At 33.8% G+C, this 14,484-nt stretch overlaps 1 protein-coding gene across 1 annotated transcript; it reads left to right on the top strand.

The window, feature by feature from the left end:
• Positions 1–328: 328 nt before the first annotated feature.
• On the top strand, positions 329–1,396 carry LOC149578067 (endochitinase 4-like). The gene is made up of 3 exons (XM_089796582.1): positions 329–783; positions 841–952; positions 1,022–1,396. The coding sequence occupies exons 1-3, from the start codon at positions 348–350 to the stop codon at positions 1,344–1,346; spliced, it is 873 nt and encodes a 290-aa protein (XP_089652708.1). The 5' UTR covers positions 329–347; the 3' UTR covers positions 1,347–1,396.
• Positions 1,397–14,484: the final 13,088 nt, after the last annotated feature.

Here is a 14,484-nt window from a genome sequence, read left to right as displayed (position 1 = left end):
TAATCATGATTACAGCTAGGCATGCGAGATATTCCTATACAAGTAAGTGATTGGCGCATTTCCCAAGGTCAAGAAAGGATGGGACCAAGTCAATGAAGAATTCCCCATTCTTATCTAAACCCAACCCGTGGCCTTGAATGCTTAGACAGCGACTTTGAATCCTAAAGCCACGCGCTTCGTCGCCTCAAAGTCATCGAATAGCGGCAATTTTGGGCAATTTCTGCCGTGTTCGACCAAGTTTACCTGAACGCGCAGATAGTGTAGAACTCGCACTCCACTTATAAATACCACCCACATTGCACATAAGTCGCAAACCAAGAAAGAGTGAGTGAAAGTAGAAAACGGCCATGTCGACATATGCAAAGTTTCTAGTGCTACTGATAGCAGCGCTGATATTTGTAGGGGAGGTCCAATTGAGCTCCTCACAGAAGTGCGGGTGTGCCAGTGGACTTTGCTGCAGCAAATACGGCTACTGCGGAACTACAGAAGCTTGTTGTGGTGCCGGCTTTCAACAAGGCCCTTGTTCTTCTAAACCCACCCCTTCCCCATCCCCATCCCCATCCGGTGGCTCCGTTGAATCCATTATCACCCAAGATCTCTTCAACCGGATTAAATCAAGAATTTCCGCTTCGTGCAAGGGAAGTAACTTCTACACATACAATGGCTTTATCAGCGCGGCCAAAGCTAGAAATTTCGCCGGTTTTGGTACCACCGGAAGTGTTGATGTCCGCAAGAGAGAGCTCGCTGCCTTCTTCGCCAATGTCGCCCATGAGACTGGAGTATGTAAAAGAGTTGTATTCCTAATTATATTATTGAATCCTAATATACTATTCCGTGCAGACCTGTGCTGTGTGGAGGAGATTACGAAATCAACGTACTGCCAGACTTCCGCAGAATATCCTTGTGCGAGTGGAAAGCAATATTACGGACGGGGGCTTCTCCAGCTAACCTGGTAACAGTATTTCCCAGCAATAGCGTAGCTAAAACACTGGTAAAATTAATGAATGAGAACTGATGCAAGTGTTGAATTTTATTCTTGTGGCCGGAACTACAACTATGGAGCCGCTGGAAAATACGTGGGACTTCCGCTGCTGAGTAACCCCGATTTGGTTGCCCAGCAGGCAGACATTGCTTTCAAGATTTCGCTGTGGTTTTGGATGGTGAACAGCAAGTGTCACAATGCCATGACATCCAGCGGCGGAAGTGGATTTGCTAGGACGATCAGAGCAATCAACGGCGGAGAGTGCGGCGGAGGAAGAGCAGCGGCTGTTCAGAGCCGAGTGAGTTCATATCAGAAGTTCTGCGGATGGTTGGGTGTCGCCCCCGGTCCCAACCTTTCTTGTTAGGCTTCCTTACGTGTTATACAATAAATACATAAATAAGTAAATAAATTGAGTGTGAGGCAATTAAAAGGTCGCTCACGTGTCGGTGCACCTCAATCCTGTGTAAACCGCTATGGTTTCTTCACAATATCAAGATGATAATAATAATAATATAGCCCATCAGGCATCTTATATGAAAATGGAAACAATTTTATCGCATGTCAAATGAACATTAGGGGAGAGGACCCATACTTGAGTGCTTTTCAATGGTTGTGATATTAGTTGTTAACTTAATGCCCACACTTGTTGATTTAATATCTAACATTTTTGACAAGATTGTACCAATAGATGTGACTTTAAAGTTGTTCTTGTTAATGATGATTACCCATAAGTGAATGAAAAGTGTCCCTTTTCCCAAAAAACAACCAATAGTGTGATGCCACATCAGCTGCACAAGTATGGGGGTCTCCAATGCACTGTGATTGGTCTGACTTTTTTTTTGGCTGTTTTGAACACTTTGACAAAAAACATGCTGATGTGGCATCATATTTGATGATGTGGCTTTGAAACCTTAGTTATAAGCAGGAGACTTGCCAAGTAAGCTACTATCAAAAAATGAGAGTGATTTGAAATTTTCACATAGGATTTTGAGAAGCACAAAAGTAGGGTGCACAACTACTGGGTCCTCTCCCCTATCATTGAGTTTTCATTTCTTTGAAATTTTGTCAATGGTGCAATTTGTAGGGAGGATAGTTGTGTATGTTATTCATTTGTAATTTGCACCACTCTTAAACATCACATACTAGTGGAAAAATTATGTTTGGAAAAATAATGCAAGTTTGACTATTTAACACTTTTAGAGTAGGAATGAAGTACTTTTCATTCACATTATTGTTGATTTTTCTATAGCACAATTAATTTTTTAACAAAAGATATATTAATGCTCACAGTGATGGGAATAGTGATGGTTACCTTAAGAGGATGATTTCTATTTAAATTTTTTTTTAAAGAATTATTACATATCTTGTTAAAAAATCTATAATTTATAATTATGCATGTGTAATTAGTATTATGTGTGCATAAATAAATAAAGAAGATTATTTTGTAAAAATTGTTTGATTTAATAACTTAAACTTTTATGTTTTGATGAGAGAAATGTTTATTAATTCTTTTTACATATATATTTTTATTTATAAAATGATTAAATAAGGTGGTCTACAAAATAAAGATCTCTTCTTACAATGTGCCATATCATTCTAATTCATAAGATTCTTTGTATTCTCATGAAAGAAAGTTTTTCTTTTTCCTTTTTAATTTTTTTATTGAATTGATTTAATTTTTTTAGGCTCTTCATATTTTCTATCCATTATTTTGTTTCATTAAATATTATTTTTTTTCTATTGAAAAAAATCTACATGTAATTTTATTTATAAAGGTTAGAGTAGATTTTTTTAATTATATTTTTAAATCTTTGAATGTTCATTTCATATTTAATTTTCAAATCTTAACTATATTCATAATTTTTTTTTAGGATATTCATTTTATTGAGTATTTCAATTTTTATGATATTTTACATATTATTATTTGGTTAAATATTGAAAAGTCATTATATAATTAAGAAAGGGCTAAAAAAATTATCTTTGAAGAGTTATTAATAGTTTTTTTATTAAGGCTAAAACATTTTATTTTTATAGGGATTCGAAACCTCAATTGTTTAACATAATAAAATAAAACTTAAGATCCAAAATGAAATAGTGTTCAAACTAGCAAACACAGCCGAAGATACAACAAATAGCACCTTGTAGAATCCAGCTCCAAAACCAACAACACTAAATAATTAACAACGTAACTAAAGAAACAAACCCAAAAGAGACAACAATAAAGTGGAAGGAACTAGAGTAATTCTTCCACCTTATTTTTAGATCATTTTGCATACTTTTTATCTTCTATGTGACCTCTTTGATGTGTTTCTAGTCGATATGAATATCTTTATGTTGCTTCTTCCTTGTGTTGGAATAGGTAGGTTTCCCAGGACTAACCTCTACATCTTCCTTCTTAGCATCCTCTAAGTGAAGCACAAGCTTCACCTCCTCAACCTGATTTGTGTGACTTAACACTTTGTTCATACACTTGATCATAGTAACTAGAAAATCCAAGGATCTTTTCGGTGTATCTTTAGTTACTTTTTCCAATTTTTTATCTTCTTCCTCATCTCTTCTATTATCTCTAAGTTCCCCTTTTGCTCCACCACCTTCTCTTTCTGCCCTTGCTCATCTATTTTTCTTTACATCTCCTCCATTTTCACTTCTAATGCTCTATGTTTTAAAGCCATCATTTTGATGGAGTGAAAGGTCCATTTTCCCAACGTTCATGAGTACAAACAACCTCTTTTGCATTTTGTAAAATGCCATGTGAAGGATCGACAACCAAGTCCTTGATGTCATCCTCTATCAACTTAACATTTAACTCCTCCTCATCCACCATTTGCAATGTAGGAATTCTCACCTTCCTTTTCTCTGTTTTCTCCAAAAATACTTTATCTCTTTTCTCAAATTGTTTCATACAAGGAGACATGACCTCAATCTCTTTCCCCTCAATATCTCTTGGGGAGATATACACATCTTGATCAATCGATTCTTTGTAATCAACAAACCTGATGGCTTCTGTAGTTTTTTCATCATTCCATTTATTCTGAAGAGATATGTTTTCTTTAATGTTAGTAGCCAAAGGATTTCTTAACTCATCTTGAGTTATATGAATATCTTTATATTTTTTTGTGAAAGAAATTATCTCATTTTGTACCCAACATGGAGAAGGATATCAACCTGAGACATTGACACCTCCAAACAGTTTGTCTGTAGAGTCAACTTTTCTACTTCTTTTGAGTTAGCAGTAGTTACCTTGTTAAATTCCATTAAATATTTTTCTTGTTAATAAATAAATATAGTGTGGAGTATAATGTGGATTCAAACATGGTGCAAAGTTAGTCAAATGGAGATATGCCTTCAATCCTTTGTAAATCAATAAGGTTTCTTTGTGCTATTAAGATAATATAGCCCTTAACCTTTTTTGTAAAAATGGAAAGGAATTTTTGGGGGGCATTTAAAGAAAGCTAAATTATAGTTATTGTGTAACCAAAAAGAACCATGTAGACCACAATAGATCTCATAAATAAGAATTTATTATTAGGGGAGAAATTGAGTACCTTTCATTATTATATAGAAAAATCATTTTTTGTACAAAATATAATTTCTTTTAATGTGATGGTTTCGTACATGTACAAAAAGTAACTTTTTAATTCCTTGTAAGGTACTTTCTTATATTAAGAACATATTTATATTGAATTTGACCAAGTCCAAGAGTGGTTATATCCAAGGAAACAAGCTTTTGAAAGATAAAATATTTTAAGTTTAAACTACATTCCAAAATTATGATTTCTCACTAGCTCGTCCCTTCATAGGAGAGTATAGGACCATGTCAAAGTTCATTTATGTTTTCTTTGTTTTCTTTCCATTTTTAGTGTGTCAGCCATTTTATACCATGATATCCTTCCTCTACCAATGCAAAGGTTTTATTAGGAGGTGCTTGCCTAGGTGATTGAGCTAAACCTAGTGTGGTGTATAGCCTCCTTAGTTTTGTGACACTCCACAAGTTTAATTTTCACACTTCAATCTATTGTGTTAAAACATTGTTTTGGCTTCGTGTTACAAATCTCACTCACATCTTCCATATTAGAAGCTTCCATAGTTTTACTTTTGAAGACACCTTTCTAGTTGGTCATAGTTTCCCTTCACTAAACACAACTTGAGAGAACCACTTTGGTTATTCTACCTTCTTTTACATCATACAAAGTTGGTGAGAAATGACCTTCCACAATGAAGTTATCTTACAATATTTGGTTTTAGTAAACTGAGAGGTCACATGTTTGGTTTGAATAGTTTATACATATAAATGGAACTCTCTCATAAACTAAGGGTTATACCCAACAACCCTTTAAAGTCTCAATCAATATTTATTTAGAAAAATTATCAGCAACCTTCATTTCCATATGGAAGGAGAAGATTTGAAGAGCCCTTGTCAGCCAACAAGAAATTACATAAATATTTGAAAATATTTTCAAAATTAGGAATCAAATCAGAAATATATGAGGAAGAGTCTCACCCAAGTCAAGATATTATAAAAAAATTTAGTGGCAGGATAGAAGGTTGAATGCTATGCTTGAACATGAAAGGATGCTTATCCTCCCACCTTCTCTCCAAAGATGTTCATAGAGAATATTGTTCCTACTTTGAATACTTTCAAAGGCAATAATGAAAAACCAAACAACCAAAGTAAATTTAGATGCACCCATCCATAATTGAGTCATAATGTTTAGTTATACATTTATTTAGATAACGCATACTTTGCTAGATATCACTGAAATACAAAATAGTCCTAACCTTGTGAAATATGAGAAACCTCCTCCTTTACCTTTCGTATTTTCCCTAAAATGGCACAATTAGTGACGATCACATTGAAAGACCAGTCAACCTTCTTTTTTTATTTGAAACCACAGACATGCCATATAAGAAATACTAAACCAGACATTTGAAATTTGTATACTCAAGAGGTACATTAGAAATGTGGGTAGTCAAATTGGGTCGCATATGCTAAGTAGTGCATAGTGACCCACTATCACCGTCACAATTTAAAAGGACCCTACCAAACGATCTAAATTCAAATGTGGACTATATATAGAAATTGAGTGAGTTTTAGACTATCGATGCATCCCCTTCCCTATTTTCATTGTCTCTTTCCTATGAGTTCCAATGCACATCCTCATCATAGACCTGCAACACCAAAGGGAATAGCGATCATAGACATGACAAGACAAATTTATTTCCATATACGGCCATTCTTACATCAGGATGCTTCTACGAGAATAAGCGATAAGAGCAGACACGGGAAAGATACATGTCTATGCTCTCTTCAGAGCTGCTACATGTTAGAGAGCGTATTGCTAACAACACTGCCATTGCAGATCTTATTTATATATTTATTTGATATTTGTGGAATATCTAACATGAGAGGTTGGGACCGGTGGAGACTTGCAGCTGTACATTTTTGAACCCATTGTCCATAAAATTTGCCTCTTCAACGCTCCATTTATGACACTAATATTAAGAAAACAATGAGTGTGAACAAACAATGTGTGGTCGATGAGTTTCTTGTGGTGAAAGTTATCTGTTGCATTGGACAAAGCCGGTTGAACAAGCTCGCTGACTTGATGCAGTCTCCTCTGTAAAATAGTAAACTATGTGTTTCGATGGATTGAGACCGTCTATGATGATATTGTTGATTAAGTTCACAAGTAACTTGTGCCGATATTTGTCTGTTGTATTTTATAAAAACTGTTGAATAAGTTCACTGACTTGATGTGGTTCCCTGTGCAAATGACAACCATATATAGGGAATCGATTTGGAGTCCAATTGAAAATAGGAAAAATTAGTTGATAACCCAAAATCGTATCTGTTTGACAAGTAAAATAGTAAATTATGTTTTTCGATGGATGACGACTAATTATTTTATGACGCATTAATTTAAATGTCAATGGAAATGATGAGGATGCAAGAGTTAGAGAGCTTTTGTGATCACAGCAAGTGAGTTAAACAAATATCGATATTGATAGTCAGGCACCATCACTTGTTTCGAAAATATTAATTTATTTTGAATCATACAACTCTTCTGCAGAAAATAATATGCGATACTAGATCTGCCTTAAATAAAAGACACCAGCAGTCGCACCTTTTGTGCCCACTTTTGAGCTATAAAAAAAATTCAGAAAACAATACAAAATTAAAAATTTTGTTAACCAAAAATAATCAAAGAGAAAACACATAATTTATAGCGATTCATTTAGAATACTCCACTACATCGACTCTTCAAGTAAGGAAAAATTCTCTATTACTTAGTTTCTGATTTACAACTTTTAGTGGTTTATTTTAAGTGCAAATCAACATGCATTAACTACATTAGATTGGAATAGGCTAATCTCCACACAAAATGCACTAAAGACAAATCAAAGTTAAACTTCTTTTTTTCCAGATTCATTAAAATGTAGAGATTTTTTTCCATTTTAAAATTTTTTGTTTTCCACTACAAACTATGCAAATGATGAAGATCAAATGCTGAGATTTTAGAAAATTCCATGATGTTTTTGATTTCTTGAAAATTGGTCAAGTATACAGTTTGTAGGGAGGATAGCCACATCCCATTAGATTCTCATTTATGTGTTTTATTTTACTCGATAATAGATGGGAAGAAATTGTAATGATATAATCTATGCAAACACTAATGATGACTGAGCTTTAGACCTAATCAAAACCATTACAATCTCCCACTTGAAGTCCAAGAAGAGTTGAACAGAGATATTCTCCACTTGGAGTTCTTATGGCTATCTCATGATAATTCTGAGAGATGCTATATAGAACTTGAGCTTCTCTCAAATAATAGATTTGTTAACACATCTGATAGATTAACTTTAGTACCAATCTTCTATAACTATAATTTTCCCTCTTCAAGCGCATGATGAATGAAATGAAATCTAGTCTTTATATACTTTGTGTGATTGTGGAAAGCTGAATTTTTTGCCAAATGAATGGTACTCCTACTATCACAAAATAGAATGAAGTGGGATTGCTTAAACCCCAACTCTTCAAACAATTATTGTAACCATATCATTTCTTTAGGCACTTCAATGAGAGAAATGTATTCAGGATCAATAGATGAAAGAGAAACAACTTCTTGCTTATGAAAAGCCCAGTTGATCGCTAACCTAATAAAAGTGAATATATAGCTTGTAGTAGATCTCCTCTTGTCTAAATCTCTACCCACATAAGAATCAATATTATAGAAAAGATGAGGAACCCTTCTAGAAAATCATAATACACGACGAGAACTACCTCTCAAATACTGAGGAATTCAATGAACTACTTGCCATTGAATTTTTTCCAGATTACTCATAAAACTAGTTGTAACTGCCACTACATGAGAAATATTCAGATATGTGCTAACTATAGGGCACATCAAACTACCAATCGTTGAAGAATACAAAATTCCGTCAATCTCATTTTCTTCAGAGTGGAAGGAGTGTTGTGAATAAGGGAGTTGGGATAATTATTAAATAAATAAAATTTAAAATAATCATGATAAGTGATAATCTGTGGTTACAAACTTGAAAAAGAATTCTCATTTAATATAGCATCTCAACTATGGATCATTTTATTAGAAGTTGGATCCCACAAGTGAAAATCAAAGCGAACACCACGATATCCCTAAAATACACATCTTTTGGATTTAAAATCTAGTTTCATTATTTTTTCTCTTAGAATGCGAACATAACAATCACAACCAAACACACATAGGTGAGTAAATGAAATCTTTCTCCCAAGATATCATTCCTTTAGAATATCAAAATTGGGACAAGGTGGATTAATCAAATAAATTATTGTATTGTGCGAATTTGCCAAAAATTCTTTCCCTAAACTAACATTAGATAGCATACAACAAGATCTCTCCAAAGTAGTTAGATTCAACCTCTTAGCTAGACAATTTTCTGGAGATATATAGGGGACTATTTTAATCCTTTGGATACCATGATCTACACACAAAAATATCAAACCCCAAAGATTCAATCTCACTATAATTATCATGTAAATCCAACCTTTATGAATGTAATCATAAAGAAATGTGATGATGTAATTTGCACAATTGATAGAAGTTACCTCTATAGGAGTAAAAATATTGAAATGCATAAGAAGCTTTGAGTTAGAAGATTTCTTCTCGTGAACAATCCTTGTGTGGCTAGTTCACTTTTTTTTCTATAAAAAAGAAGTTCACATATCTCAAAACTATTTTATTTAACAACCAAAAGTTAGTCTATTTAAAGTGTTACTTCAAGACCTTATCACTCATGTGATGAAGCCTCTTATGCCAAAGTTTAAAATTACTATCTACAACATCCATAGTTTCTCTCACTTCACCATTGCACTCTAAAACATATAGACTTCTAAGTACCCATTGTTAGTCTCTTTAAAGTGTTACTTCAAGACCTTATCATTCATGTGACCAAGCCTCTTATGCCAAATTTTAAAATTACTATATAAAACATCCATAGTTTCTCTCACTTCACTATTGCACTCTAAAACATATAGACTTCTAAGTACCCATCTTTTAGCCATAACTATCTTCCCTTTCATTACTTTCCAAGATTCAAGATTAAAACTAGTATTATAGCCTTGTATCTTCCATATAAAGTTGACTCACAAAAATCATTATGTTTAAGCATGGAAAAATGTGTAACATCTTTTAAAACCAATTTATTACCATTTTTAAGTGACAATAAAATGTCTCCTTTACCAATAGTGTCACATTCTTTGTTGTCTTGAAGAAATTTTTTATCTACATTCATTGTAATTTTTTAAGTCCTCAAACATGTAGTAGCATGAAAGAATGCACTTGAATTAAGAACCTGCAAACTTTTTTTTGTTTCACCAACTGCAAGAATCAAAATTGTGTAATATTTAATAGGTGCATTATTGACACCATCATTTATCACTTTATTTTGAGCCTGTTTGTAATTCCAACATTTTTTCTTTATGTCCCCTAGTTTACCACAAAATTTGAAAGTTCCATTTTTGCCTCTTTATTTTGAATGATGAGTCAATCTTCTTCTTTTATTGTGCTTTTTCTTGCCTTGTTCCAACCTCTTCCTTGATTTATTGTGCTCACATTAGTGAGAGCATCACTAGAAGAAGATTCTTGGTTCTTCATTTGGATTTCTTTGTTGAGAAGTGTGGTTGCAATTTCATCAAATTTCAACTTATTCTTATCTTCTACTGAAGTACTCATAGCCATTAGTATTGAATTTCATGGAGGATCATTGCAAATGTACTAATATTGCGTTCTTGGTATATATGTTCCAAAGATTGATGACAAAGGGAGTTCACACTGATAGAGGGAGTTCTCATGGATGTGAATTCAAATGAAATTGAGGATATTATCCTTCTATTTTTCTAAAATTTCTATGTATCATGACATGTTATATTTCCATCATTGCCAAAGATGGAGTTTATTGGATACAATAATTTAATTGTATATTGTCTTTGATGTTACACAAATGTCAATTATATACCAAGGAATCAGTGTATGCCAATCTCACTCAGGAGTCAAAGGATGTTGTAGTGTATGATAAGCATCTCAATGTTTAGTAAATTTAGAGTGAGTGTTAACCGAGCTCACTTGCTACCAAAGGGAGTTTGTAGGAAGACACTATCTACCGAGTCCACTTGGTAGCCAAAGAAAAGTTGGCATGGGAGCAATGTTAACCAAGCTCACTCAGTTATCAAAGGAAGTCTAAAGGAAAATCACTTATGAGTTAGTTTTGACTGAGTTAGGTCAACTAATGAAGGATTTTCTTGTATCAATTTTTCTAGTTAGTTCTAACCGACTCATGGGATGAATTTCATTTATCTAAAATTTTATTCAAGCCAACTTGACAAGGTAAAACATATAATTATAAGGTCAAGTTGAGGATTAAATTGTGAGCAAGAGAAGAAGAGGTATGGAATTGGAATGTGTTTGTGTAAATAATTAATTATTATTGCGCTTTACTTAAGTTTACTTACGATAATGCATTTTTATATTATTTGTCATGTAGACAGTTAGGAATATGCATAGACATATGAGTTGTCTTGTTGACAACATAGGAGTTAGCGACTTATTTGAGCACATGGTGTCTACAACATCTCTCTATAAGATACACCTATGTAAAATTATCCTCTCATCATTGCACAAACTCCTCTTCTCAATGGAGGATAATCCACTCTTGGTGGACATGTTCTTAGTTTTGATGTTTATCTCTTTGCTAACTCCTAGTCATTCTAATTGCCTTCATATACAAGGCACTTCTAGTGTGTATTCATCCAATCATCTGATATCCATTATCATCTTGATCATTATTGAGATTCTCATTTGATCATCATTAGTCTCTCTTGTGCTAGTACTTGAGCTTCTTGATCTTGGCATCATTTTTCCCTAAGGAAAATTATTATATGGTATCAGACCTATACAAAATTCTTATATGGTATCAGAGCTACACCAATGTGTTGATCACAAAATTCTACCCAAAACAAAAAAAATTGCTCAAAAAAGGCATCTGTATGAGGGAGATATAGTTGTTTGAAAATAACCTTTGTAATTATTTTTCCTGAATCATCAGCATCACATCTTCAAAAATAAATAACTCTAGATTTTACCTCAAATGTCTGATTTTTATGAAACAAAAGTGGATTTGGAGTTTTTTGACCTTCTAAATGTGATGCCAACATCTGATTTGCACCACCAAGCTCCAATCTTGACCTGTGAAAAAAATCTCTCCGATGGCTATGTAATGAAACTCCTGTGGATCTAGTACAATGTAATTAATTAGATCCTTGAGAGGTCTTGTGTCTTATCTTGTTGAGTCTAATATAGTTTCATATGTGTTGTTGTAAAATCAGAAGTCCACTTAAGCCCTAAATTGGCAAGTGGCTATTGTAATCACACTAAGTATAAAGTGTCAAATCATGCATTGAGGGGGTTTCTTTGCTTTTTTTTTTTTTTTTGCATTTTGGGGTGCATGCATTATTTGATCTCATGGAGTCATGTCAAAAGTGTCAATTTGGTTTAAGATTAAAATTGACAAAAAGGAACTATCAGAAATGGAGTGCTTTGATGATTGATCATCTAAGAGAACACAAGGAAGTGTTTCCTTATCTATATTTGAAGATATGGAGATCCATGAGTCCCTCCATTACTAGAGGAAATTATACTCTAGTTGTGGTACCAACAACTCTAGTTGAGATCATACCTCTTGATGTTCGTGTTGCTTCTACTAATCCAGTTCTAGTCACAGATGCTCTAGATTTAGTGCATCAAGAAACAACCATGTCTTCCTATTTCAGCTTCATAGGATGACTTCCTTCCAGACATTGTAGTTTTTTTTGTGGAGTCTTACATTGAAGATGTGAGAGATATTATTTATTACATCTATCTTCTCTTTGTTGAGGATAATTCTTCTTCACTTGTTGCAACAGAATACTCTGACCCTCAACACCTTGATCTTTATTTTGAGAGTGACATGATTGTGGACACTTCTTTTCAACAGTTGCAGGAGGACTCTTTTCCTTCAAAGGAGACATATCAGTTTTTGGAGATTGTACTCCAATTTCCTCAAACATCATATCTTTTGATGATTCTTCCTACTAGTTGGGGAACATTCTCTACTACACCTATGGCACTACATCTTCCTACAAGGAGGGACATCATTCAATTTTCATGGTGTAGCTTCTTCAGTCATCAAAGAGCTCATTCATCATTGAGGGGGGGCTACATTGCTTCTCTTCCCATATCTTCCTATAAGGATGATTCCTTGTCTTTGGAGTTTGATTCACTTTCATACATGGACAAGTTACCTTGTTTGCCACCTTCTTTTGGGCATCCACTAGATTGGCTAGTGGCATCTACATTCATCAAGGACTTGTCAACATATGAGCAGACTTCAGATGTAGCATCCATAGCATACTACATATGGATTCCTCATCCATCTTCCTATCCATAATGGGAAGTATACTTGCACCTATAATTGGTGTATCTTCTTCCTAAAGATAGAAATTTTGTTTGTAGGCATTAGATACTCTTTTGTATTCATGACATCCTTGCAGGAGATTATTCAATATGGGGGCATACCATCATGTATTTTTTATTATGAGGGATTTATGCTTGTACATGCATGATGTATGTCATACTAGGGGGGTATTAATTACTCCATCCTTGGAAGCATCTTGTATTTCTTCATCTCTCTTCTTGGAGGATTTTTTTCCCACAAGGATTTCCCTCTTTCTCCATTTTCAAAGAGATTGCATTGCATTGCATCACATTGTATGTAGAGCATTGCATTTGTACATGGCTAAGTAACATGACCTAGGAGCCAAGACCCACATTGGATCTTGCATTTAGCCTTGTGATCTTAAGTGCATTCCCCTAATTTGCACTTAAGGGGGGTGTTAGTGTAAATACTTAATTATTATTACACTTTACTCAAGTTTACCTAGGATAATCCATTTTTATATTAGTTGTTAGGATGGCACTTGGGAATATGCATAGACATATGAGTTGTCTTGTTGACAATATAGGAATTAGCAACTTATTTGAGCACATGGTGTCTACAACATCTCTTTATGAGATACACCTATGTAAACTTATCCTCTCATCATCACACAAACTCCTATCCTCAATGGAGGATAATCCATTCTTGGTGGACATGTGCTTAGTTGTGATGTTTATCTCTTTGCTAACTCCTAGTCATTCTAGTTGACTTTATATACAAGGCACTTCTAGTATGTATTCATCCAATCATCTAATATCCATTATCATCTTGATCATTATTGAGATTCCCATTTGATCATCATTAATCTCTCTTGTGCTAGTACTTGAGCTTCTTAATCTTGGCATCAATTTTCCCTATGGAAAATTCTTACAGAAAGATAAATCAAGGAAGTGAATTGATTGAGTTCCAAAGAACATTATGATCAAGGAGGATCAAGTGTTTGAGATAGAATAGAGATCTAAAATCAACAAATATAGTCTGCATTAGCAATCAAGGCATATCATTGTTGCTCTAATAGTTGTAGTAGTGAATTAGATTTCCTAAAAGAGTTATCTTAATATCTATTTTCCAAATCCTCTACCAAGGTGGCATTTCTAGATTGATGTGTCGAAAGACCTCTAAAAAGGCCACTCCTAGTAGGCTGAAGCAAATCCTTTAATAGGGTCACACCTAGCAATTTTTTTTCTAACCTTTAATAGGGTTGGCTTCTAACATGGCTCAATTTAGAAGAGTGAAAAATAGTAACTAGTTGCAATTGGTGGTTTTTCTAAAATTTATTTTCCATGTTAAATCCTAGCGTATCTTGTGTTCATGTTATTTTCTTTATGATTTTGCAACTAAGTTAATTGAGGTTAATAACAATTAATATCATAAGATTTACATGTTCAATGATAACTAAGTAATAGTGCATATATTTAGTATTGACTTAGTGTTTACCACATGATAATGATAGTTGGTGTATATTGAGTTACTTT

This window comes from Cupressus sempervirens, chromosome 1 (genome assembly GCF_028749045.1).
Source record: "Cupressus sempervirens isolate cs-2001-9-10 chromosome 1, ASM2874904v1, whole genome shotgun sequence".
In the NCBI taxonomy this organism is placed as follows: domain Eukaryota; kingdom Viridiplantae; phylum Streptophyta; class Pinopsida; order Cupressales; family Cupressaceae; genus Cupressus; species Cupressus sempervirens.
Note: the sequence above shows the minus strand (reverse complement) of the source record. Positions and strands in the feature narration are given on the sequence as shown.

Bases quoted from the DNA above. Each gene is read 5' to 3' on its own strand.
- LOC149578067 (XM_089796582.1), top strand. From the start codon at position 348: ATGTCGACATATGCAAAGTTTCTAGTGCTACTGATAGCAGCGCTGATA. The intron at 784-840 runs GTAAAAGAGTTG...TATTCCGTGCAG, and splicing joins CGCCCATGAGACTGGAGTAT to ACCTGTGCTGTGTGGAGGAG. The intron at 953-1,021 runs GTAACAGTATTT...AACTGATGCAAG, and splicing joins GGGCTTCTCCAGCTAACCTG to TGTTGAATTTTATTCTTGTG.